The sequence below is a fragment of the Styela clava genome, chromosome 2, assembly GCF_964204865.1.
Source record: "Styela clava chromosome 2, kaStyClav1.hap1.2, whole genome shotgun sequence".
NCBI lineage: Eukaryota > Metazoa > Chordata > Ascidiacea > Stolidobranchia > Styelidae > Styela > Styela clava.
In genome coordinates, this window is record NC_135251.1 from 17,244,637 (window position 1) to 17,271,051 (window position 26,415).

A 26,415-nucleotide genomic window follows, 5' to 3' on the forward strand; every position below is an offset into this window, starting at 1 on the left:
ATTTAACACCCAACTGTAATGTCGTTGAATCATCAAAATGCCGGAAACAAAGTGCAAGTTTTCTAATGAGTTTAAGAATGAGAACAATTCCCATTATTTGAAGCGAAGGCCAATAGAAAGAGAGAGTTTATTTTTATTTGTCAAACCGAGGATTTCGTAGTAAGATTTACAGCTAATTTTGATGCCTGCAATCTACCCACAATGGTAGGAAAACGTTTAAACTATTACTAACCCCCAGAATCGAACCAAGTTTGACTTGTCCAATCCGCGCCGTCCCGGTTTTTGGCTTCAGAGATATGGTAAGCCTACTTATTCCCCATTCTTGACGTCTGTGCTGGGACCAACTCGTTCAGATCAAATATAGAGGACTTGCACGGGTCACGTGACTTTGTTACTGGACGGCAATAAAACAAAATCGTCCATTTGGCTCCTGTCAGTTGCAAGTCGGATTATACGTTTCCGTTTTGTTTGGCTGTTGAAAATGGTTATTTCGTATTGTTCCGTTGGCTGCACGTATAGTATAGACTATAGACAACGAAATGGATCTTCAGTTATATTCCCCTGTTTTCAAAAGATCCGGAACGTCGCGCAATGTGGATATCATCTATTGGCAGATCTGCTTGGTGTCAAGTCCAGAAGCCATCTCACTTGTGTTTAACTGTTTGCGGACAGCACTTCGTTGATGGTGAGTCATCATGTGCCGTTATCGAATTTTTAAATATTCATAAGCTCCCTCATTTCAATGGAAAGCAGATGACAAACTACTGTTATTGGTAGGCCTAGGCGTAGGCCTACTTGCAGACTTGACTCGTGTAAGGTATTAATCAATAATTGCCATAAGGTATTGTTTTCCTAGTTAGCAGGTAATCTATTAGTAATTGTGAAAAGTTGAATAGATAACTAAAGTTTAACGCCAGTGCTCATGCAAAAAATAACCAGAATTCAATTGAATTCGCCATCTAAGAGTACGCTCGCCACCGCATCTCTGATCCCACTGGGAGTTTCACAGCTTCCAATCCCATGCGGGGATAGTTATGTGCGAGTGGATTGCAGCTCTCCTCCCACTGAGGGTGGTTCACACGACCGCTGGTCGATTACGACATCCCCCACCATCAAGTATATGCTTCTAAAACAAATAACTGGCTAACTAATCCCGACATAGAAATGGTAATCGTACGATGCTGCACCTTGCAATCTGTCCCCAACCAATGATAAATTCTATCCTGAAAACTACCCACATTGGTAGGCATAGTTGCGTTTTAAATTGAAAGAAATCTTCATTAATGGTCAAATTGGTCTGATTGTTTTGTTAGTTAGCAGGTAATTTATTACTGATCTGATACACAAACTTGGCACTGTCAAATGATGATAAGTGTTTAATTTATTTTCAGGAAAAAGGGAAGATAACCCATTATCAGCTGCTTATATGTCCCATCGAAACACATGTAAGATGGCTTCTGGACTTGACACCAAGCAGTTCTGCCAATACAATAGGCAATGGATGATATCCACATTGCGCGACGTTCCGGATCTTTTAAAATTAGTGGAATATAACTGAAGATCCATTTCGTTGTCTATACTATACGTACAGCCAACGGAACAATACGAAATAATCATTTTCAACGGTGACCGTACATTTGAACCTACGTACATTTGAACCCATGTGTATATTCGCGAGTTCAATCTATATGCGGGTGCTAAACCCATGGGTTAGGGTTAGTATGAGTTCAAATATCCGTAAAACAACAAAAATTTTCATAGGTGCAATAGTGTGCAGGTGCAATCGTCGTGGGTTCAAATGTACGTGGGTTCAAATGTAATGGAACCATTTTCAACAGCCAAACAAAACGGAAACGTATAATCCGACTTGCAACTGACAGGAGCCAAATGGACGTTTTTGTTTCATTGCCGTCTAGTAACAAAGTCACGTGACCCGTGCAAGTCCTCTATATACTACTACGTTCAGATACATCTTTAAAATATTTTTACTTGGTGTTTCATATCGCCGATAAGCGTTTAAAGCAAATACTAACCAAATGGAGCTTGTATATGTATGCAAATTTGTTTCAATATATATAAAATACATTGTGAAGATCAACAATGCATAAATATTTATGTAGGTAGATTCTAGACCAGGCACGCTTTTTGGACCGGGTGCCAAAAAATTTGTCTACTTAGACTGGCGGCCATGTAAGTGTGACGTAAAAAGTTACATTTTATAAACAATATTTACACTGTTACAAAAGCAAAAGTGGAAAACAGTGAGCCTCGTGCCAAAACGAAATATAATCCCAATCTCAACAAATTCCTTGAGCTATTTTTAGCCCAACATCAAAATTTGGTTTTAGTTTGGTTGTGGCAGCATCATGCGGGCCAGACTGAACTACCCAACGAGCCGGATTTGGCCCGCGGGCCGTAGTTTGCTCATGTCATATGTCTGTTGTAGACGGTTTGCACAAACGAGTTTGACTAACATTCACTGCCCAGGACGTAACCTGCAACAGCTGAGCTATGGCGCCATTGGTAACCAATTGCCACAGTTGCCCAGATATGAGGATATTTCTTTATACATTGACTTTGAATTAGATTCTGTGTAGCAACTAATAAAAACGACGGGAATGTTGTTAAACTACTGAGAGGGGTTCTACGTACAATTTGTGAAAGGCGTAATCATGTTCATTCTAACATTTGTCGTGAGTTGCATAAGCAAATACTCAAACTCATTCACCTAAACTCTCTCTACAAACAGTCACTAAAAATGTTGAGGTTTTCTATATACAACTTCTCTCTGTGTACTACGCTCTGTACAAGCAACTAAACGAAAATATGGGTGAGTTCATTCACATACCCCTTGAGAGCCAAGCTTCACCGACTGGCGCTACGTATAGATTTGCAAACCTATAACACAAGCCTACATTTTCTGGTTTTTAGTTTATTTATTCAATCAATAGACGAAAGAACATATGCAGGAACAAATGACGAAATTGGCAAAAAAACACATCTAAACATTTAAATTTAATTTTGTGAAATATATCGTCTGTAAGAATCAGATTCCATCAACCGAAATATATGATCTTGAGCTTCCTGGAACATTTCTGAGGTTGGATTCTGCAGCTTTTCTGTTATCATTGAACGTATTTTTGATGTAATATTAACCTGAAAATATAAAAGATTATCCATTAGGCATTGACGTATTTGAATAATTTGGAGCCGGAAGGTTTTTTTTAGACTGAATCAGAACAAACCAACCAACAACCAAATCATATGGGTGGCAATGTTTTCATTGAAAATGGAGGGACCTGAGCCCTGGCAAAGACCAATGAATGACTCGCTCCAGCAGCAGTAGATAAAATTTCAAGGATATGATGGATGTTTCGCCTATATATATGGCCGTTCACTCAAAAATCAAAAAAAAAATAGTGCTGATAAAGACTGAATGTCAAATCATACCTCACACTCTGCATCAGAGTGGATATATTTTTTGTAGATCGCAGACGCAAGTTTACGTTGTTTTGTTGTCTTCTTATTTTTGTAACTTTCACATTCAGTCCAAAAATCAAGATTTTCCTCACTGTGCTCTATTGCAAGAAATGCGCGAAAGGAAGCACATTTACCTTCAAAAAATAAAAAATATACATTAATATATATATATGTATTTTCAAAACAATGAGAGAGAAAGGTAATAAACCTAACCGCCGAAGAATACTGGCAAATGATAAAATGTAGATTATGTGAAAACAGTTTTAAAACAGAATATTACATTAATTCGTATCTGATTATAACCAGGATTAATCTAGGTTTAATTTAAAATCGATTCACGGGAATATTCTACAAACCTTTATCTTTCAAAATAGCTAGCAGTCCATTCGCTGACGAAGAATTGGAGGAACAAGACGATACGTTAATAATATTACTTTCCAGTGCTGTGTAGCCTTTCTTCTCCTCGTTCTTATGTTTTCTTGACTTGACACGACTAAATTAATGTTGAAAAAATATATTTGAAAAACATTAGAATATATGAGGTAAGAAATGTATCAGCACAAGTGACACAAATAGTTTACACTTATACAAGTTAAACTTTTTTTCATTTTCAACTTCAATCATTAACATAAAAATAAACTAGCAGCAGCACAGAAGCTACAAGATTTGTGTATGATTTCATATGTCAGTTATAAGAAAAGCAAAGAATCTTTTCACTTCAGTAAATGCCCATGTACTGTTCCTAGCAAAAGTGTGTATGCTTCATTTAACTTATCTAGGCTATTGCATTTGATCAATACAGGGCACAGGGTTACTAATTCAACAAACCGACTTATGGAACCCTGTACTACAAACATCCAAATATTTCGATTCAAAGTAAGATATATTTATGTTTGTCACGGTAAGAGTCAAATAAGGTAAGAAAAAAGACTTTTGTTACTTACAATATCTTTTTAATCTTTTCTGTTTCGATCCAATCAATTTTACTCGAAATATTTTTGTTGTTTTGTAGTTCTTCTTTCGTTTTCAAATCTGATTCGGAAGAACATGACCGACTTCTTATTCGTTTTGGATCAACATCGCTTGATGACGTAACACTAACGATTTCCACGCGATCATTGTCATAATTTTGCGACCTCGAGCTATTTATTTCAGATGACACGATATCACTCGGTGCCCCAAGTTCGAATTTTTGAGGAAAATCTGAAAATGAAAAAATTAAATAATGCAAACTTCCTCACATCGACCCAAGGTGAACGCATGCTTGAATCTACTTACCAATGAAATCAGGATAATATAAGGTGAACTTCTCATTCCCAGCCTGTAACAAAGAAATTATAATGTTTATATATTATATTTTTTTAATTTATTGGTTCAGTTTGTTTAAACGTATAGATTCGTCGGAATATTTATAAGATTGCCTTTGCATTGTGCTGTGACGCCGCTTCAATAATAAAAAAATCGAATATCGGAACAATTAGTTTATAAAATCTACATACCGATTTTTGCATACGAAAACTCTCCGACTTATTAAAATATCTTTTGCTGCTTGTGCGTTCATATCCGTTAATGCTTCTTTTTGCAGATCGTCGAAGAATCGGCGATTCACATCCGGGAACCATTTGTCTCAATTGCGCGAGTTGTTTTTTCCCGTCATGATATGTTCGTCTTCGGACTATTCTCGCCGACTTTTGCAAATTTGCACCGTATGTAACGGACGCCAAACACAGCGGTGTACCGGGAGTGTTGCTAGGACGACAGGGAATGGAGTTACCAGCATATAACGGGGGCTTGCAAATTTGAAATGTCTGTTCCTGCTCTTCAGTCAAAAACACATCATCATTATCTTCATCTTCAAATTGTATTGGTTTGATTTGGTGCTTCATATCATGTTGTGGTCTGAATGGCGTTTGCTGGTCTATATCATTTTCTATATATCTATACTTTTGTAGTTTTTCTCTCGTTGTAATGAATTGCAAGTTATTTTGCGCTGATGTCCTTAGTCGATGTTCGTTCAATTTACGCTTTTTGTGTCGAACACCACCTTTTCTATTAAGTTTACGTTTATATCCGCCTTTTGGTGTATTGTTCAATTCTCGGTTGTTTCGATGACTTCTTTGAATTTTCAGCACTACAACACCGGAACAAGATCTATATAGAGGCAAAATACCAGTTGGCAATTTTGTTCATTGCAAAAATATATAAATAATAACCTAAAAATAACACTTACCTCAGTAAATTTTGAAATTCAAAATTAGTCCGGTTATTAACAATTGACCCATTGATTGACAATATTACGTCTCGTTCACGGAGTCCGACGGAATAAGCTTGTGATCCTGAAAATAAAAGGTTTATATACATTTTAATCAAAGTAAACTAGTAAGAAACGCAAGGCAACAACTCTCTTAGGCTTTAATAAGAAAAGGAGCATTTTGAGTAAAATAGATCAGCTGGTATGTTTTGTATTGATATCGTACGAAAATTTACACATCTGACTAAGCTTTAAAAGTCTCATGGTTTTGTGACAAAATTAGTTGCTTGTGCATTAGGATTTTTCGGAAGCGACATCAACTTATTATAAAACTCACTCGACTCGGTTAGAACCCCTTACCTTCTGTGACTGATGAAACACATGGTGGCGATTGTGTTTGTGCGCCAAATTGAACATCTCTTACAATGGCATTAGTCGATAATTGGATCTAAAAATAGAAATATTTTTATTGAATAATGTTATAATATATATTGTCTATCGGCAGAAGAACCGTTCTATGTATCGTACATGAGTTTGACAGTGTTTGGGGCATAATTAGTGATGAAAGCTTGATGCGTCCGACGTTTCCCAATTTCATGCTTTGAGATTAATAGTAATTGTTCCGAACTAACCTCCTTATGTTCGATCATTTTTCTGCTCGGCGTGAATCCAGCTTGTGATTTGTCATTTTGTGATGTCTCTGCTGGGAACTGATTATAATTCATTGTCTTTACCTTGTTTTCTCCTGATGTCAGAAATGAGAAAGTACATTTATTTATTCATTTTATTCTTATATTATTACGAGTCCCGAGTGAATGAGAGATTTCAAACAAATTTGAATCCATGCGTTCCAAGCAAGACTTTTCCGTCGACCTACTTACCAACACATCATTTGCATAAAATATGCGATAAAATTAACATTTTGTATACACTAAGTTATCATATTTGCATAATAATTATCTTACTGCTGAGGCTTTGATTCGGTTTCACAGCAAGATGTTTTCGTCGTCCTATGTTCTCACCGAGCAAGTAATATGAACCTTGAATTATCTGTGAAATAATGTTGAATTAATTGGAATGACTGACATGACACTGACATTTTAAGCAGAAACGACGTATTACCGTTGCTTGAGATCAAAACAATAACGATTTGGAATATGTGGTTGTTCGTTTAAAATCGAGAATAACAGTTCAATTTTTGAATATTATTACGTTAATAATAAAAATGATGCAAGTTACCTCATTATTCGTCATAAACTTCCGAAGTCCAAAGCTTGTGCATCCTTTAAAATTCACCGGAGTCATAGCCTGTGACCAGACTTCAATCAGCAATCTTCTATTCAATGCCATCCGAGACAAGTTACTAGAATTTTAATTTTTTCATGTAAATTTTTAATTTAAAACCTAAACTATTAGATCAAGATATTCTTTTTTTTTCAGCAAAAGGTTCGGCCATTCCGTGTATGTCAAAACTTGACAAATTATAATCGTAATGGTATTATCAGTACTTACAAAGAGACCGTCTCGTGGAGAATGGTTTCTTTTGCTGCCATGTGCACCTTCATGATATGTTCAGCATGTGTTTCGCTCTTTTCCGAAATTAGGGAAATCTAAAAATAATATGCGATTACTTTCACATGTTACCTGAAATTTACGACGAAAATCTACCAGTAAATTTTTGTTGAGCAATTTTAAAATAACAAAGTCCAGATCCTGATTCTAGCATTCATATTATCAAATTATCCATTTACATAATATATCTTATTGTCGCGATACAAATGAACATACCAGCATACGTCACTTGATTAGTACAGGTAAGGACGTAATTAAGTTTGGACTTACCTTTATGTAAATGCTGGATCCTATTGAAGACAAAATGTTTCTAATTCCCAACAGAGTGACAGTCAACTTCTTGGCCGTTCCACATGCCACCAATTTGATTTGACCTTGATAAATATCAGGTATTATTCCATGATTGAATTTTTGTTTTAGACGGTTAGAAAAAACATGACAAAATAGATTTCGATACATAATTCCGAAAGCATCAAATCATGGAAAAAAAATTAGGCATCGCTTAAAAATTGAACATTATTCAATATACTACAAATCATCACTTACCTCGCATTGTTAGGCGCCAATAACAACAACGTTCCTCCTCACAAATTGCTTAGATAAAATCAGTAAGAAATAATTAAATATAAAACTGCAATGACAACGCATATGTTTAAACATACGTCGACAATATTACGAATTAAGTGAAGGTTTGTCTCTGGCACGCTAAATCATATATATCTTTCGCTGATCTGTCTCCTGGATTCGTTTGCTAATACTATTTGCACGGAAGCCTGACCTAGGTATCAAATGTCACCTTTCTACTTCGCGATACGTTTCTCCTTGACTAAGCAGTCTAAATAATCGTGAAAAGTAGAACTGCAAACACTTCGTTGTTTGCGAAGGAAGATGAATCAAGTGACGTCAAAATTTCAAAGCGGATTACACTGCTGGAATCTTTTTGAACCAACTAAATTTTTTGATGATTTCTGACATGCTGGGTTTTCTAGTGCTGAAATTTTGTGGCGATGCATGGCGGAAATTGTTTTCTGCTATTCACTGGCAGACTTTCCGTTTTAAGTTCGGATACATCAAGCCGGGTCAAACAGGATCCACATCTAATAAGCCATATAATACTCGAATATTTTACTTTCACTTAAATTTACATGGTAACCCATTGTCAAACTAAATCCGAGTTTATTATTTTCACTGCAGCCGCCGTAATATTCCACAATATTATATATATATATTCAATACTTTCTCGATTCGCACTCAATAACTCTGGTCTAGGTTTAACCTGCCGGCACCCACATTTCAATGAATGAGATACTGTTGAAATCTTCAACTGTCGAAATTGAGAGTACTCAGAGATGTCAGACAGTGAAAACTGTCTGTGACCCAAATCACGTCAGCGAAAAAAAAGAAGCAACATCTGCCTCAGTTTATTCATATCAAGAGACAATAGCCAACACAACGGGTTGCCTGAGTGGCAAGGCGGTCATTATACCGTGAAATGAAAACTTCCCAGCAAGGCAGGTGTGCCAAGTTTTTTACCTTTATGTATAATTATGTGTTATCATACGCTGATTACTTGCAGTTTTACTTTTATAATGCCAGATTAGCGCACACGTTAAGTTTCACTATCACGAAAAGTCAAATCCTTAATGAACGGGATAACTATTTAATAATCGCTAATGATGATTGGCAGAAGTCTGCTTACGTAGAATCAGACTGTCATAATAAATAAAACAATAATTAATACACTATATGTCGAGCAACAAAACGAATGATTACGGTATTTACGGTCTATTGTGACAAGACTTGTCGTACGGTTCCATTACATTTGAACCCACGTACATTTGAACCCATGACAATTGCACCTGTATGCTATTGCACCTATGGATTTTTTTTTGTTTCACGGATAGTTAAACCCATACTAACCCTAACCCATGGGTTTTAGCACCCGCATATAGATTGAACCCGTGGATATACGCATGGGTTCAAATGTACGTGGGTTCAAATGTACGGTCACCTTGTCGTACGCAATAGCGAAATTTTCAATCGAAAGCCAAGAAACGAATTATGTGACGTAATCATTCCGTAAAGAAGGAGCTTCAGGGTTATTGATATTCAGCGACATACATTGCCAACTTTTCGGTTTTACATTTTTGGTTTACTCTGACATCTTGCATTCCATATCCTTAGGACGGACTAATGGGCTCTGCGAGATCTAGCAGAATAAAGACATTCCGATGACGCCGTTTCCGAAAATAAATCATTTTGGCATGCGTATCAATCGCACCTGTTCTTGTGTTATTTGCTTTGGGGAAATCATATAAGTCGGAGGCGCACGTTGATTTTTTCAGTTGGAGTTTCCGTAATTATCGCCAACAATCTTAATTTTTCGCAGTTTCGACAACTATCAACAGGTGAATGTCAATACTATCCAACCCGATAATTATCGCGCTTAGACTCTTGATTAATTACATCAGACACATCTTTATCTTATTGAAAGTACTTTTGTTTCTCGCAATGTCAAATGACTAAGCGTTTGGCCTAAATAACTAATCGTGATTTACGGACTAATATCAGGTCTCAACATTTTGTAAATTTTTCTTCATCATTTTCTATCATAACCTATTTCTTATTTCTATCTACAGCGAAATTACGGTTACGGACTATACAGTTACGGACTACGGTATTGGCAAGATCTGAAATAACATTCGCCCAACACTACTTTCAACAAACTTGCGGTCGAACAATCCACATTGTAGAAACGTTAACGTAAAAGGTTTCGACAATCAACAGCAGTTTTACGACTGATAGTGCGACTTTACAACGCCCGAACTCTAAAGAAATGTTCTCTTGCATGTTGAACGTCGTTCTAAATTGCCATATTTTCATAAACTACATTGACAGAACGTAATTACCCAGTGTATGACTAATGCAATTAAATACACGTAATGTTTGTTCAAATAATAATAGTAATACCTTGATTGGGAAGTTTGTTGCTTATGTTTTTATTACTCTCTACTTTTCTCTTCTTTGGAGTAGGGAATACTGAAGATTCTGAATCCGTACTGTTTGTGCTTCCGCGCATTCTACGCTTGATCATTTCTTGATTCAATGTACTTCCATAATAGACTTCATTAAAATTTGCATATTCGTCGCCAGATGATTCGGAGTCATGGTCCGTCATTCTGAAATTTCAAAATGCTATTATGTGTTGTATTCGGCGGTTTAGAATTAAACTTTTCTCTGACAAAATCGTGGTGAAGTAGTTAGATCTATTGATTTCATTGCTGCCTGTTGGGTGAGCATATTACCGTCATGCTACGGATTGTCTTATCATTAGCTAGTGGGTTGTATACTAAGTGTAAAATTGAAACTTCAAAAATTTGAGAAATAAATTATAAATTTCACCTTTGATAAACATCAGCGTAAATCTTTCTTTTCGTAACTTCATCTTCTGAAGAAAGACTTGATGTTGTGCTCTTTCGAATTTCATCCCAATCAAATGATAACTTTGGGCATATCGTTTTCAAGTCAAACTTGAATGAAATCGGTTTTTTGTTTTGTAATACAGTAAATTCATTCGTTTCGCTCGCCATTGTAACATATGTGGTGACATAAATTTTGTGGATCTTGTTTATATAACCGATTATATCTTTCGTGGGAAAATTAAAAAACTGATAAGAAATGTGTTATACATCTTATCAGCAATTGAAAGGATTGCTGATCAATCCTTTCATTTAGTAAAATTAAAAGAAATTCTCGATTGCTACTCAGATAGTACTTGATAACGATTACCGTATCTTTTAAAAATTTGCACTCAGGTTGAAAATATAGACATAGATATCAAGACAAAATGTAATCAAAGGTATGAAATGTTGATCAAATCAAGTAAAAATTTGAGTGTTCCGAAACTTTGTAATTACATTCGCACATATATTTTGTTATATCATGATATACAACTGAAAAGCCAGAAAAGTTTTCCGGTATAAAAACCTATTTTTCGCGACACAAGAGTACCTAACGTAAGGCAAGATGTAGCAGAGCGACAATGCTGCTAAATATTAGGCGAAACTTGTTTTTATGCCTGTTCTCTAATTGAACACTCCAAGTAAGTGGTCGAAACCTAGACATTTTGTTTCTGTTGACCTGAGCAATGAGCATCTCATCAATACACGTGCATTTGATTAAGTGAATATATATATACTCAGTGGTGGGATTCAGCCGGTTCGCACCGGTTCTATAGAACCGTCTCGTGGAATTTTATGAGTACAGCGAACCGGTTAGCATCCCTGAAAAAACATGACTTTTTGTAACAGAAACGGCTGAAAAATATGACTTTTGTGATGGAACCGGCTGACAAAAAATTTGAATCCAACCACTGTATATACTGTATATATACATGGCATATACTTGGACTATGTTTGCAAAATCGAAGAATATAACAATGCTCATGGCAGCTATTTTTAGGTATAGAATCACGGCGGTGGTTCGCAACCAATGGGGATTTAGGGGTTGTTAACGGGAAACAAACTCACACACAGTAAACACAATGAAAATCATAATACATGACACAGGGAGAAGAAAGCTGCCTATGCTGTCACAACTACACAAGAGTTTGATGAAACGTCCTGATGGTGTGATGTGTCATAATTGCGAAACGGTCGACACCAAATGACCACAAAATTCGATCTCCTAGATTGCTTCGAAAATGGCCTGTCTCCTGGCAGAGAGGTGTCACCTTTCCTCGCGATTAATACCAAAGCAAGCAAAAATTCCGCATACCTAGATCAAAATAACGAGCACAATGGTGATAAAAACAACGAGCACGTGGTGATCAAAACAACGAGCACACGCCACACATCAATGAAGTATTTCTGGAATGGCCAACCAGTCAGAGACTAAGAGCCGCATTTCGTACTTCATTACCGCGAAGAGCCACATTATAAACAAGAGCACATGAACATCAGATATACCTTTATTCATCTCTGCTAGAATGATAGTTTTTTGTGAATGTCACTAACCACGAACTTTCTGTAAGCCACGCCCTTCCACCAGTTGGTTGGCATAAAAACAGTTGAACATCCGACGCACAGCACGACTGTTTGAGCGTGACTGAATACCGTCGTAATCTTATAGCAACCTGGGCACTTTACATCCATGAAATACGAGTTTGGTTCTTGTGACATCTGGTCCCTACCATTAAAGCGCAATTGAGCTGGTCTTCGTCATAAAGATTTGATCATCTTCAACTCAGTTGCAGCCTCATCTGAGACTAGAGGGAATTTCAGGGGTGTGCTATTGTTTGATTTCTTCCAAGCATTATTCTTTGAAAACAAGTATAGAATAGGCATTGTGGAGATGAGAACGTTTCTAGCTCGCCCAACAAAAAAAAGGGACAACAATATACTACGCACAATTTTATTGGAATGTGCTTCGGGAGCACATTCTCCAGGTCCCTTGGAAGTTTTTATATACTGTATATGTAATTAGTTTTTTACTCTTCCTGTTACCAAGTAACCAATATGGGTCAGCATAATAAATCACTAAAGATAATATGTTTCGATTATAAAATGCAGTTTTTTATTTTATCATTTTCATCCGCATCCGAGGTAAATGTGCTTGTCGCTGTCTTTCTGGTATTTTTTTCCAACTTTGCCTTTTTACACGATGGTACTTGTAACCTGTGAAAGAAAATTTTAATACAACATTTTTGTAATCTTATAAACCAATGGTTAAATATAGGGAACTTTGTTATCACAATTTTGATGTTGGACATTGACAAACGAGTCGAACTAATAGCGTACTCGAAATTTTATTTTGAAATGATGGCAATTTTCTCAAAGTGTTAATAGCACATCATAAAACATAGCTCTGAATAAGAAGCAACGGATATGTGAGAAGCTATCGTGTATGTAAATGAAACACATTCTAGATTTACAATGTGTCCTGATTATTGGGCCCGAAGTGTTAATATGGTGTGTTTTGCTAAATTGTTGTTGTTGACTTGTTGTCTCCATAAAATAATGCACCAATCGTTTTCAAATTTACAGCACTTAAATATCGTTTATTCCTCTAGAAGGCTATCACTTTTATATTTTCCCGACGCCTATAAAATTCGATATTTCATGCAAAATTTTGTTATCACTGCAAATACTGCGCCGCCGCGTGGCGTCACTTCAAATCTCCCTCACATCTTTCCGACAAAGTCTTTGCTGTCTTCTCAACTCCAGTACTACCAATGTTAATGCGGCGGTTAGACTTGATTTGAAGCTTTCGAATGATCATATAACGGATTTCATTCTAAGTCTCATGGGTACTGCAGTTGGTATTCGTGTTCGTATATTTGAGCATTGTTCTTTTGTTTGGAAAAAAAATTATGGTTTATTGGACCGCAATTGTAATTATATATATTAGACAACTTCAAAATGCGCTGTAAAAAGAAAATAACCATGTTTTTGAGCATACCAGTCAAACAGATTATTACTAAACAAAAAGGGTACCCTCGTAGTATGTGATCCAAGATGGCGGACACCGGAACGTAGTATGTGTACCAGGTAGGGTTAGGCCATAATTTCAGGTACAAATACTACGGGAGTCACTTGGATAGTCCCCGAACTCGTAATAGAACTAAACTAAGGAAAACTGGATTAAAATTATGGCCTAACCCTAACCTGGTACACATACTATGTTCAGGTGTCCGCCATGTTGCTTCACATACTACGGGAGCGCCACAAAAAGTGTGAGAAGTACGTTACCTATATTTTTCTAATGCAAGCGACTCCTCCAGAGTTTCGGGAAGGGGTAGATCTTTTGTTTCGGGCAACAAGAGCGTTACAATTGACGCGACTAGAGCAATACCGCTTAAAATCAGAAATGGAACCAACTTCGAACTTTCACCTGTAAATTACGAATAATACCACAATATGCTAGGTTCGGTACATATTAATACAGCGCCCAGTTGTGGCAACTCATATAACTGTAATCTTATCCTATGAAGAGTGAATAATCTGGGTCAAGCTTACCAGTGAAAGCAATAAACGGCGCCATCAAACCACCAAAACGGGAAAGCGTTGCAGAGAATCCAAGTGCCGTGTTGCGGAGTTTTGTTGGAAAAAGCTCAGCTGGATACAAAAAAATCATTGCCATAGTAGATGAAATAAAAACCTTTCCGAGCATTGCAAACGCAATACTTACTGCGTTATCTGCAATAGGAAGTAAGATGATCAAGCTCATTTCAAACAACCTTGGAATAGCATTTCGAGTCTTTCGCTAAGCTATTCATGAAAATCCACAGTTTATCAACCAGAACAATATTCGCTACATATCTGATACTTTTTACCATATCATTACACAGTAGGCCCACGGTATTATGCAGTAAGTTTAACTCACAGTTGCCAAACACCGGGCAGAGTATTGAGCATAAACATGATATTGCATATGCTGCGGATAACGTAGATCTTCTACCAAATTTTTGCAGAAAATAAGGAGCAAAAATCCAGCCAGGAAGTTCTGCAGCGGCGGAAATAAAACAGTTCCAGTATTTGTTTCCTTCAAGGTTTGACGTATTAAATCCAAAACCATAATAAGATGTCAAAGTCGCGGTGCTATAACAATAGGAAATCAGGAGTTAACTAAAAATCTCCGTTTCTGACAAAGCTGTCCAATCTACGACAACCATTATTTATCCTATGTAATTTTAAAGTGGAAAGTCTTACATAATCCAACTGATAATGAAGCATCGCTTCAGCAATACTCGGTTTCTTAAAAGTATGATGAAATGAGTCTCCTTTGAATCCTTACTTTTTGTAGTCTGAATTGTGAATAGATTTGGTCAACACTAGTTTTAACGTGCTCTTTAATAATTGAAAACTAATACCTACACTAGATTTTGCGGGTGACGAAATCAAAAATATATTTTGCCTCAAAAGCTTTTGATTTGTCGTATTTTTTCGCATGATGAATTTCATGACTTTTGTAGCTTCAGCAATGCGACCCTTACTTGCAAGCCATCTTGGAGATTCAAAAATAATCCTTCATAACAAAATAAGTAATTATATATAGAAAAACATATTTAACATGATGAATAAAATGGTTCGAATAAGCTGGTACGCGTGGTTCCAAATCTAGTATGGCTATGATTGTTCTCAAACATACTATTGTGAAATCATTTTTTTGTTTTCAACCTCTTAACATCGGGCTCAAGCTTAAATTCGCTATTTCAACTTACATTATTTGAAGACTTACCAACAAGAAGGAATGTACAGAATACCAATCAAGCCAACGACTCTCAAAATCCATCGCCAATCTTGACATAGATATGCGATTGCTGGGACCAGCATGTACGAGAAAGATTCAAAAGAATAAATAAGACAGCTGATTGTAGCTCGTTTGTCAGTTTTGACCAATTCTTGTACTGATAAATTAAATTTATATGATAAATTCCGACAAGGCAAACCAGCTACATTGCTGAAAAGAACAGGGACCTCGTGACTCAGTTTCGGAGTTTCGAGTTTTGAAAAATGTGTAGCGTGATGCTTTATTTCCCTGTTTATTTGTCTTGCGGTGTGTATGACCTACAATTTCGAACAACGAAATTAATCTTTTGTACAATATTTAAAAAAATGCAAGTTGTCAAATTGGGCATAAAGAGAGTTAATTTGGTAACACTCTTGATGCAATGTATGTTTGCATTAAACTAAAGCCCTAAAACAATAATAATAAGTAATTTATACCTACAAGCATTTGATTATGTCTTACCATATAAAAATGCTGTACAAAATGCTGCTGCGTTGATTGCTCCTAATAACGTAAACCATATGACACAAGATGCAAAGTTTGGCGCAAAGCTATAAGCGATCATCAGTGACGATATAATCATACCGTAAATAATTGTTGGCTTCTTCCGTCCAAACCTGGAATTTCGTAAGAGTTATTTTCGATTAATGGTACGTATAACTGGCGTAGTTTTGTGCAACAAGGCTTTGGGATTTATCTTTAAATGTTCAAATGTTTCTCCCAGTGATGAGAATGTCCATGGAGTCTATAGAGGCGAAAAATAGCAGCTAGAAGATTATTACTTTTTAAAAGTTTTTAAGAGTCAATTTTGACTGCTGTGTTTCCATTCATGGGAACACTTTTTATAAAATATGGGCATATGACATTTTATTGTGTCACTTTTTTATTATATGCACGTGACCATCGTGCTAATGTTTTTGAGCATTCTACTTTTGTTTCCTAGTTAGTTGTTTGTAATCAAGTTGGATTTCAAGAGATGTGCAGTGTTTAGCAAATCGCTGTAGCCTACTTTATAATCGGCGTTTTTACTGTAATGTTAAAATTTCTAGAAAAGTAAAAATGTTTTTGTTTTGAGAGACATTTGTTGCTTAAAATAAATCTTGCATTCAACTTCATAGTTTTTTTTATGGTATGCAAATTGAACAAACCTGTCAACTATCATCCCTGCAATCAGACCACTAAACATTGGCCCTGCTGAAAATCCAAGCGTCAGAAGAATTCTTTGCCAATCATCATTACAGACCAAGTCAAACTAAAAACGAATCATGACTCCTGGTTGAGCTGAGAGGATGACTATTTAGGAAATATAAAAACACCATTTACAATCTTTTATCGTCGACTCATATAATATTATTTCTTAGCAGATGATTTGAAGGAAAATGTAATTTTAAATGCAGTTAAGCGTTTTAGCAGGGTTAATAGATTGCTCTTTACCTCCTCTGTCCCAGTTTTTACCCCATCTTTTGCATTGTATACCCATCCGTCTTTGCAATATTCATTAGCATAGCTCCCGGTGGTGTTAAGTGTGATGTTGTGGTTTGAAACATTGACATACCTAAATTTAACTGTGACGTTTTACGTTTACCGGATATCCCAAAAAAAATCTCTTCTAGAATTGAACATTGTTGTATATATATATATATATATATATATATGGTGACCGTACATTTGAACCCATGTACATTTGTACCCATGCGTATATCCACGGGTTCAATCTATATGCGGGTGCTAAAACCCATGGGTTAGGGTTAGTATGGGTTTAACTATCCGTGAAACAAAAAAAATTCCATAGGTGCAATAGCATACAGGTGCAATTGTCATGGGTTCAAATGTACGTGGGTTCAAATGTAATGGAACCTATATATATATATATTCGCATAATATCATGTTTGAGGCAGCTACTGAATTATGATGCCACAAAAGCCAACAGAATTTAAGATCGAAACGCAAATACAATGAAATAAACATAGCATATATCATCAAAAACATACCTTTTGCATTTTGAAAATTCATTCCCATTCGGTCCCTCATGTGGAATGTAACGTAACAAGATTGATCTCGAGATATTCCTTTCTATCTGAAAACATGTTTGCATTTTTTCAAATGTAGTTAAAATAATATAAAGGATGTCGGCTCCGAGGGCCACAAAATTATTTTTGCATTGTTCGCGAGCCACAATAGTGCCAAGAATAGGTAAAACAGTGCAACTGTAATGTCGTTGAATCATCAAAATGCCGGAAACAAAGTGCAAGTTTTCTAATGAGTTTAAGAATGAGAACAATTCCCATTATTTGAAGCGAAGGCCAATAGAAAGAGAGAGTTTATTTTTATTTGTCAAACCGAGGATTTCGTAGTAAGATTTACAGCTAATTTTGATGCCTGCAATCTACCCACAATGGTAGGAAAACGTTTAAACTATTACTAACCCCCAGAATCGAACCAAGTTTGACTTGTCCAATCCGCGCCGTCCCGGTTTTTGGCTTCAGAGATATGGTAAGCCTACTTATTCCCCATTCTTGACGTCTGTGCTGGGACCAACTCGTTCAGATCAAATATAGAGGACTTGCACGGGTCACGTGACTTTGTTACTGGACGGCAATAAAACAAAATCGTCCATTTGGCTCCTGTCAGTTGCAAGTCGGATTATACGTTTCCGTTTTGTTTGGCTGTTGAAAATGGTTATTTCGTATTGTTCCGTTGGCTGCACGTATAGTATAGACTATAGACAACGAAATGGATCTTCAGTTATATTCCCCTGTTTTCAAAAGATCCGGAACGTCGCGCAATGTGGATATCATCTATTGGCAGATCTGCTTGGTGTCAAGTCCAGAAGCCATCTCACTTGTGTTTAACTGTTTGCGGACAGCACTTCGTTGATGGTGAGTCATCATGTGCCGTTATCGAATTTTTAAATATTCATAAGCTCCCTCATTTCAATGGAAAGCAGATGACAAACTACTGTTATTGGTAGGCCTAGGCGTAGGCCTACTTGCAGACTTGACTCGTGTAAGGTATTAATCAATAATTGCCATAAGGTATTGTTTTCCTAGTTAGCAGGTAATCTATTAGTAATTGTGAAAAGTTGAATAGATAACTAAAGTTTAACGCCAGTGCTCATGCAAAAAATAACCAGAATTCAATTGAATTCGCCATCTAAGAGTACGCTCGCCACCGCATCTCTGATCCCACTGGGAGTTTCACAGCTTCCAATCCCATGCGGGGATAGTTATGTGCGAGTGGATTGCAGCTCTCCTCCCACTGAGGGTGGTTCACACGACCGCTGGTCGATTACGACATCCCCCACCATCAAGTATATGCTTCTAAAACAAATAACTGGCTAACTAATCCCGACATAGAAATGGTAATCGTACGATGCTGCACCTTGCAATCTGTCCCCAACCAATGATAAATTCTATCCTGAAAACTACCCACATTGGTAGGCATAGTTGCGTTTTAAATTGAAAGAAATCTTCATTAATGGTCAAATTGGTCTGATTGTTTTGTTAGTTAGCAGGTAATTTATTACTGATCTGATACACAAACTTGGCACTGTCAAATGATGATAAGTGTTTAATTTATTTTCAGGAAAAAGGGAAGATAACCCATTATCAGCTGCTTATATGTCCCATCGAAACACATGTAAGATGGCTTCTGGACTTGACACCAAGCAGTTCTGCCAATACAATAGGCAATGGATGATATCCACATTGCGCGACGTTCCGGATCTTTTAAAATTAGTGGAATATAACTGAAGATCCATTTCGTTGTCTATACTATACGTACAGCCAACGGAACAATACGAAATAATCATTTTCAACGGTGACCGTACATTTGAACCTACGTACATTTGAACCCATGTGTATATTCGCGAGTTCAATCTATATGCGGGTGCTAAACCCATGGGTTAGGGTTAGTATGAGTTCAAATATCCGTAAAACAACAAAAATTTTCATAGGTGCAATAGTGTGCAGGTGCAATCGTCGTGGGTTCAAATGTACGTGGGTTCAAATGTAATGGAACCATTTTCAACAGCCAAACAAAACGGAAACGTATAATCCGACTTGCAACTGACAGGAGCCAAATGGACGTTTTTGTTTCATTGCCGTCTAGTAACAAAGTCACGTGACCCGTGCAAGTCCTCTATATACTACTACGTTCAGATACATCTTTAAAATATTTTTACTTGGTGTTTCATATCGCCGATAAGCGTTTAAAGCAAATACTAACCAAATGGAGCTTGTATATGTATGCAAATTTGTTTCAATATATATAAAATACATTGTGAAGATCAACAATGCATAAATATTTATGTAGGTAGATTCTAGACCAGGCACGCTTTTTGGACCGGGTGCCAAAAAATTTGTCTACTTAGACTGGCGGCCATGTAAGTGTGACGTAAAAAGTTACATTTTATAAACAATATTTACACTGTTACAAAAGCAAAAGTGGAAAACAGTGAGCCTCGTGCCAAAACGAAATATAATCCCAATCTCAACAAATTCCTTGAGCTATTTTTAGCCCAACATCAAAATTTGGTTTTAGTTTGGTTGTGGCAGCATCATGCGGGCCAGACTGAACTACCCAACGAGCCGGATTTGGCCCGCGGGCCGTAGTTTGCTCATGTCATATGTCTGTTGTAGACGGTTTGCACAAACGAGTTTGACTAACATTCACTGCCCAGGACGTAACCTGCAACAGCTGAGCTATGGCGCCATTGGTAACCAATTGCCACAGTTGCCCAGATATGAGGATATTTCTTTATACATTGACTTTGAATTAGATTCTGTGTAGCAACTAATAAAAACGACGGGAATGTTGTTAAACTACTGAGAGGGGTTCTACGTACAATTTGTGAAAGGCGTAATCATGTTCATTCTAACATTTGTCGTGAGTTGCATAAGCAAATACTCAAACTCATTCACCTAAACTCTCTCTACAAACAGTCACTAAAAATGTTGAGGTTTTCTATATACAACTTCTCTCTGTGTACTACGCTCTGTACAAGCAACTAAACGAAAATATGGGTGAGTTCATTCACATACCCCTTGAGAGCCAAGCTTCACCGACTGGCGCTACGTATAGATTTGCAAACCTATAACACAAGCCTACATTTTCTGGTTTTTAGTTTATTTATTCAATCAATAGACGAAAGAACATATGCAGGAACAAATGACGAAATTGGCAAAAAAACACATCTAAACATTTAAATTTAATTTTGTGAAATATATCGTCTGTAAGAATCAGATTCCATCAACCGAAATATATGATCTTGAGCTTCCTGGAACATTTCTGAGGTTGGATTCTGCAGCTTTTCTGTTATCATTGAACGTATTTTTGATGTAATATTAACCTGAAAATATAAAAGATTATCCATTAGGCATTGACGTATTTGAATAATTTGGAGCCGGAAGGTTTTTTTTAGACTGAATCAGAACAAACCAACCAACAACCAAATCATATGGGTGGCAATGTTTTCATTGAAAATGGAGGGACCTGAGCCCTGGCAAAGACCAATGAATGACTCGCTCCAGCAGCAGTAGATAAAATTTCAAGGATATGATGGATGTTTCGCCTATATATATGGCCGTTCACTCAAAAATCAAAAAAAAAATAGTGCTGATAAAGACTGAATGTCAAATCATACCTCACACTCTGCATCAGAGTGGATATATTTTTTGTAGATCGCAGACGCAAGTTTACGTTGTTTTGTTGTCTTCTTATTTTTGTAACTTTCACATTCAGTCCAAAAATCAAGATTTTCCTCACTGTGCTCTATTGCAAGAAATGCGCGAAAGGAAGCACATTTACCTTCAAAAAATAAAAAATATACATTAATATATATATATGTATTTTCAAAACAATGAGAGAGAAAGGTAATAAACCTAACCGCCGAAGAATACTGGCAAATGATAAAATGTAGATTATGTGAAAACAGTTTTAAAACAGAATATTACATTAATTCGTATCTGATTATAACCAGGATTAATCTAGGTTTAATTTAAAATCGATTCACGGGAATATTCTACAAACCTTTATCTTTCAAAATAGCTAGCAGTCCATTCGCTGACGAAGAATTGGAGGAACAAGACGATACGTTAATAATATTACTTTCCAGTGCTGTGTAGCCTTTCTTCTCCTCGTTCTTATGTTTTCTTGACTTGACACGACTAAATTAATGTTGAAAAAATATATTTGAAAAACATTAGAATATATGAGGTAAGAAATGTATCAGCACAAGTGACACAAATAGTTTACACTTATACAAGTTAAACTTTTTTTCATTTTCAACTTCAATCATTAACATAAAAATAAACTAGCAGCAGCACAGAAGCTACAAGATTTGTGTATGATTTCATATGTCAGTTATAAGAAAAGCAAAGAATCTTTTCACTTCAGTAAATGCCCATGTACTGTTCCTAGCAAAAGTGTGTATGCTTCATTTAACTTATCTAGGCTATTGCATTTGATCAATACAGGGCACAGGGTTACTAATTCAACAAACCGACTTATGGAACCCTGTACTACAAACATCCAAATATTTCGATTCAAAGTAAGATATATTTATGTTTGTCACGGTAAGAGTCAAATAAGGTAAGAAAAAAGACTTTTGTTACTTACAATATCTTTTTAATCTTTTCTGTTTCGATCCAATCAATTTTACTCGAAATATTTTTGTTGTTTTGTAGTTCTTCTTTCGTTTTCAAATCTGATTCGGAAGAACATGACCGACTTCTTATTCGTTTTGGATCAACATCGCTTGATGACGTAACACTAACGATTTCCACGCGATCATTGTCATAATTTTGCGACCTCGAGCTATTTATTTCAGATGACACGATATCACTCGGTGCCCCAAGTTCGAATTTTTGAGGAAAATCTGAAAATGAAAAAATTAAATAATGCAAACTTCCTCACATCGACCCAAGGTGAACGCATGCTTGAATCTACTTACCAATGAAATCAGGATAATATAAGGTGAACTTCTCATTCCCAGCCTGTAACAAAGAAATTATAATGTTTATATATTATATTTTTTTAATTTATTGGTTCAGTTTGTTTAAACGTATAGATTCGTCGGAATATTTATAAGATTGCCTTTGCATTGTGCTGTGACGCCGCTTCAATAATAAAAAAATCGAATATCGGAACAATTAGTTTATAAAATCTACATACCGATTTTTGCATACGAAAACTCTCCGACTTATTAAAATATCTTTTGCTGCTTGTGCGTTCATATCCGTTAATGCTTCTTTTTGCAGATCGTCGAAGAATCGGCGATTCACATCCGGGAACCATTTGTCTCAATTGCGCGAGTTGTTTTTTCCCGTCATGATATGTTCGTCTTCGGACTATTCTCGCCGACTTTTGCAAATTTGCACCGTATGTAACGGACGCCAAACACAGCGGTGTACCGGGAGTGTTGCTAGGACGACAGGGAATGGAGTTACCAGCATATAACGGGGGCTTGCAAATTTGAAATGTCTGTTCCTGCTCTTCAGTCAAAAACACATCATCATTATCTTCATCTTCAAATTGTATTGGTTTGATTTGGTGCTTCATATCATGTTGTGGTCTGAATGGCGTTTGCTGGTCTATATCATTTTCTATATATCTATACTTTTGTAGTTTTTCTCTCGTTGTAATGAATTGCAAGTTATTTTGCGCTGATGTCCTTAGTCGATGTTCGTTCAATTTACGCTTTTTGTGTCGAACACCACCTTTTCTATTAAGTTTACGTTTATATCCGCCTTTTGGTGTATTGTTCAATTCTCGGTTGTTTCGATGACTTCTTTGAATTTTCAGCACTACAACACCGGAACAAGATCTATATAGAGGCAAAATACCAGTTGGCAATTTTGTTCATTGCAAAAATATATAAATAATAACCTAAAAATAACACTTACCTCAGTAAATTTTGAAATTCAAAATTAGTCCGGTTATTAACAATTGACCCATTGATTGACAATATTACGTCTCGTTCACGGAGTCCGACGGAATAAGCTTGTGATCCTGAAAATAAAAGGTTTATATACATTTTAATCAAAGTAAACTAGTAAGAAACGCAAGGCAACAACTCTCTTAGGCTTTAATAAGAAAAGGAGCATTTTGAGTAAAATAGATCAGCTGGTATGTTTTGTATTGATATCGTACGAAAATTTACACATCTGACTAAGCTTTAAAAGTCTCATGGTTTTGTGACAAAATTAGTTGCTTGTGCATTAGGATTTTTCGGAAGCGACATCAACTTATTATAAAACTCACTCGACTCGGTTAGAACCCCTTACCTTCTGTGACTGATGAAACACATGGTGGCGATTGTGTTTGTGCGCCAAATTGAACATCTCTTACAATGGCATTAGTCGATAATTGGATCTAAAAATAGAAATATTTTTATTGAATAATGTTATAATATATATTGTCTATCGGCAGAAGAACCGTTCTATGTATCGTACATGAGTTTGACAGTGTTTGGGGCATAATTAGTGATGAAAGCTTGATGCGTCCGACGTTTCCCAATTTCATGCTTTGAGATTAATAGTAATTGTTCCGAACTAACCTCCTTATGTTCGATCATTTTTCTGCTCGGCGTGAATCCAGCTTGTGATTTGTCATTTTGTGATGTCTCTGCTGGGAACTGATTATAATTCATTGTCTTTACCTTGTTTTCTCCTGATGTCAGAAATGAGAAAGTACATTTATTTATTCATTTTATTCTTATATTATTACGAGTCCCGAGTGAATGAGAGATTTCAAACAAATTTGAATCCATGCGTTCCAAGCAAGACTTTTCCGTCGACCTACTTACCAACACATCATTTGCATAAAATATGCGATAAAATTAACATTTTGTATACACTAAGTTATCATATTTGCATAATAATTATCTTACTGCTGAGGCTTTGATTCGGTTTCACAGCAAGATGTTTTCGTCGTCCTATGTTCTCACCGAGCAAGTAATATGAACCTTGAATTATCTGTGAAATAATGTTGAATTAATTGGAATGACTGACATGACACTGACATTTTAAGCAGAAACGACGTATTACCGTTGCTTGAGATCAAAACAATAACGATTTGGAATATGTGGTTGTTCGTTTAAAATCGAGAATAACAGTTCAATTTTTGAATATTATTACGTTAATAATAAAAATGATGCAAGTTACCTCATTATTCGTCATAAACTTCCGAAGTCCAAAGCTTGTGCATCCTTTAAAATTCACCGGAGTCATAGCCTGTGACCAGACTTCAATCAGCAATCTTCTATTCAATGCCATCCGAGACAAGTTACTAGAATTTTAATTTTTTCATGTAAATTTTTAATTTAAAACCTAAACTATTAGATCAAGATATTCTTTTTTTTTCAGCAAAAGGTTCGGCCATTCCGTGTATGTCAAAACTTGACAAATTATAATCGTAATGGTATTATCAGTACTTACAAAGAGACCGTCTCGTGGAGAATGGTTTCTTTTGCTGCCATGTGCACCTTCATGATATGTTCAGCATGTGTTTCGCTCTTTTCCGAAATTAGGGAAATCTAAAAATAATATGCGATTACTTTCACATGTTACCTGAAATTTACGACGAAAATCTACCAGTAAATTTTTGTTGAGCAATTTTAAAATAACAAAGTCCAGATCCTGATTCTAGCATTCATATTATCAAATTATCCATTTACATAATATATCTTATTGTCGCGATACAAATGAACATACCAGCATACGTCACTTGATTAGTACAGGTAAGGACGTAATTAAGTTTGGACTTACCTTTATGTAAATGCTGGATCCTATTGAAGACAAAATGTTTCTAATTCCCAACAGAGTGACAGTCAACTTCTTGGCCGTTCCACATGCCACCAATTTGATTTGACCTTGATAAATATCAGGTATTATTCCATGATTGAATTTTTGTTTTAGACGGTTAGAAAAAACATGACAAAATAGATTTCGATACATAATTCCGAAAGCATCAAATCATGGAAAAAAAATTAGGCATCGCTTAAAAATTGAACATTATTCAATATACTACAAATCATCACTTACCTCGCATTGTTAGGCGCCAATAACAACAACGTTCCTCCTCACAAATTGCTTAGATAAAATCAGTAAGAAATAATTAAATATAAAACTGCAATGACAACGCATATGTTTAAACATACGTCGACAATATTACGAATTAAGTGAAGGTTTGTCTCTGGCACGCTAAATCATATATATCTTTCGCTGATCTGTCTCCTGGATTCGTTTGCTAATACTATTTGCACGGAAGCCTGACCTAGGTATCAAATGTCACCTTTCTACTTCGCGATACGTTTCTCCTTGACTAAGCAGTCTAAATAATCGTGAAAAGTAGAACTGCAAACACTTCGTTGTTTGCGAAGGAAGATGAATCAAGTGACGTCAAAATTTCAAAGCGGATTACACTGCTGGAATCTTTTTGAACCAACTAAATTTTTTGATGATTTCTGACATGCTGGGTTTTCTAGTGCTGAAATTTTGTGGCGATGCATGGCGGAAATTGTTTTCTGCTATTCACTGGCAGACTTTCCGTTTTAAGTTCGGATACATCAAGCCGGGTCAAACAGGATCCACATCTAATAAGCCATATAATACTCGAATATTTTACTTTCACTTAAATTTACATGGTAACCCATTGTCAAACTAAATCCGAGTTTATTATTTTCACTGCAGCCGCCGTAATATTCCACAATATTATATATATATATTCAATACTTTCTCGATTCGCACTCAATAACTCTGGTCTAGGTTTAACCTGCCGGCACCCACATTTCAATGAATGAGATACTGTTGAAATCTTCAACT

At 36.1% G+C, this 26,415-nt stretch overlaps 4 protein-coding genes across 4 annotated transcripts; all 4 read right to left on the bottom strand.

Moving 5' to 3' along the window:
* Window positions 1–2,922: 2,922 nt before the first annotated feature.
* On the bottom strand, window positions 2,923–8,002 carry LOC120336686 (uncharacterized). Its single transcript, XM_039404420.2, has 14 exons — window positions 7,850–8,002; window positions 7,574–7,677; window positions 7,244–7,341; window positions 6,971–7,094; window positions 6,697–6,781; window positions 6,364–6,476; window positions 6,092–6,179; window positions 5,711–5,816; window positions 4,980–5,631; window positions 4,759–4,801; window positions 4,425–4,683; window positions 3,837–3,973; window positions 3,451–3,614; window positions 2,923–3,156 (listed from the first exon to the last, which is right to left on the bottom strand). Exons 1-14 carry the CDS (start codon window positions 7,854–7,856, stop codon window positions 3,016–3,018), a joined length of 2,121 nt encoding a protein of 706 aa, XP_039260354.2. The 5' UTR covers window positions 7,857–8,002; the 3' UTR covers window positions 2,923–3,015.
* Window positions 8,003–10,253: 2,251 nt separating this feature from the next.
* On the bottom strand, window positions 10,254–10,921 carry LOC144419988 (uncharacterized). The gene is made up of 2 exons (XM_078110282.1): window positions 10,706–10,921; window positions 10,254–10,482 (listed from the first exon to the last, which is right to left on the bottom strand). Exons 1-2 carry the CDS (start codon window positions 10,891–10,893, stop codon window positions 10,254–10,256), a joined length of 417 nt encoding a protein of 138 aa, XP_077966408.1. The 5' UTR covers window positions 10,894–10,921.
* A 368-nt stretch (window positions 10,922–11,289) lies between these two features.
* LOC144419867 (organic cation transporter protein-like) lies at window positions 11,290–17,666 on the bottom strand. Its single transcript, XM_078109980.1, has 11 exons — window positions 17,584–17,666; window positions 17,027–17,147; window positions 16,741–16,844; window positions 16,055–16,209; window positions 15,542–15,710; window positions 15,178–15,328; window positions 15,013–15,107; window positions 14,687–14,901; window positions 14,320–14,499; window positions 14,053–14,194; window positions 11,290–12,978 (listed from the first exon to the last, which is right to left on the bottom strand). The coding sequence occupies exons 3-11, from the start codon at window positions 16,776–16,778 to the stop codon at window positions 12,861–12,863; spliced, it is 1,263 nt and encodes a 420-aa protein (XP_077966106.1). The 5' UTR covers window positions 16,779–16,844; window positions 17,027–17,147; window positions 17,584–17,666; the 3' UTR covers window positions 11,290–12,860.
* Window positions 17,667–20,708: 3,042 nt separating this feature from the next.
* LOC144419998 (uncharacterized) lies at window positions 20,709–25,788 on the bottom strand. The gene is made up of 14 exons (XM_078110290.1): window positions 25,636–25,788; window positions 25,360–25,463; window positions 25,030–25,127; window positions 24,757–24,880; window positions 24,483–24,567; window positions 24,150–24,262; window positions 23,878–23,965; window positions 23,497–23,602; window positions 22,766–23,417; window positions 22,545–22,587; window positions 22,211–22,469; window positions 21,623–21,759; window positions 21,237–21,400; window positions 20,709–20,942 (listed from the first exon to the last, which is right to left on the bottom strand). The coding sequence occupies exons 1-14, from the start codon at window positions 25,640–25,642 to the stop codon at window positions 20,802–20,804; spliced, it is 2,121 nt and encodes a 706-aa protein (XP_077966416.1). The 5' UTR covers window positions 25,643–25,788; the 3' UTR covers window positions 20,709–20,801.
* Window positions 25,789–26,415: the final 627 nt, after the last annotated feature.

Excerpts from the sequence above, each read along its gene's own strand:
- LOC144419998 (XM_078110290.1), bottom strand. Across the intron at positions 24,881-25,029 it reads CTCCACGAGACGGTCTCTTT|TAACTTGTCTCGGATGGCAT; the intron begins GTAAGTACTGAT and ends TTAAAATTCTAG. Across the intron at positions 20,943-21,236 it reads ACTCTGATGCAGAGTGTGAG|GTTAATATTACATCAAAAAT; the intron begins GTATGATTTGAC and ends TTATATTTTCAG.
- LOC120336686 (XM_039404420.2), bottom strand. Across the intron at positions 5,817-6,091 it reads TGTTTCATCAGTCACAGAAG|GATCACAAGCTTATTCCGTC; the intron begins GTAAGGGGTTCT and ends TTTTATTTTCAG. Across the intron at positions 4,684-4,758 it reads ATATTATCCTGATTTCATTG|ATTTTCCTCAAAAATTCGAA; the intron begins GTAAGTAGATTC and ends TTTCATTTTCAG.
- LOC144419988 (XM_078110282.1), bottom strand. The coding sequence starts at position 10,893 with ATGGCGAGCGAAACGAATGAATTTACTGTATTACAAAACAAAAAACCG. Across the intron at positions 10,483-10,705 it reads TACGCTGATGTTTATCAAAG|AATGACGGACCATGACTCCG; the intron begins GTGAAATTTATA and ends TTGAAATTTCAG.
- LOC144419867 (XM_078109980.1), bottom strand. The coding sequence starts at position 16,778 with ATGTTTAGTGGTCTGATTGCAGGGATGATAGTTGACAG. Across the intron at positions 15,329-15,541 it reads CTGTACATTCCTTCTTGTTG|GATTATTTTTGAATCTCCAA; the intron begins GTAAGTCTTCAA and ends TTTGTTATGAAG. Across the intron at positions 15,108-15,177 it reads CGTCACCCGCAAAATCTAGT|ACTACAAAAAGTAAGGATTC; the intron begins GTAGGTATTAGT and ends TTCACAATTCAG.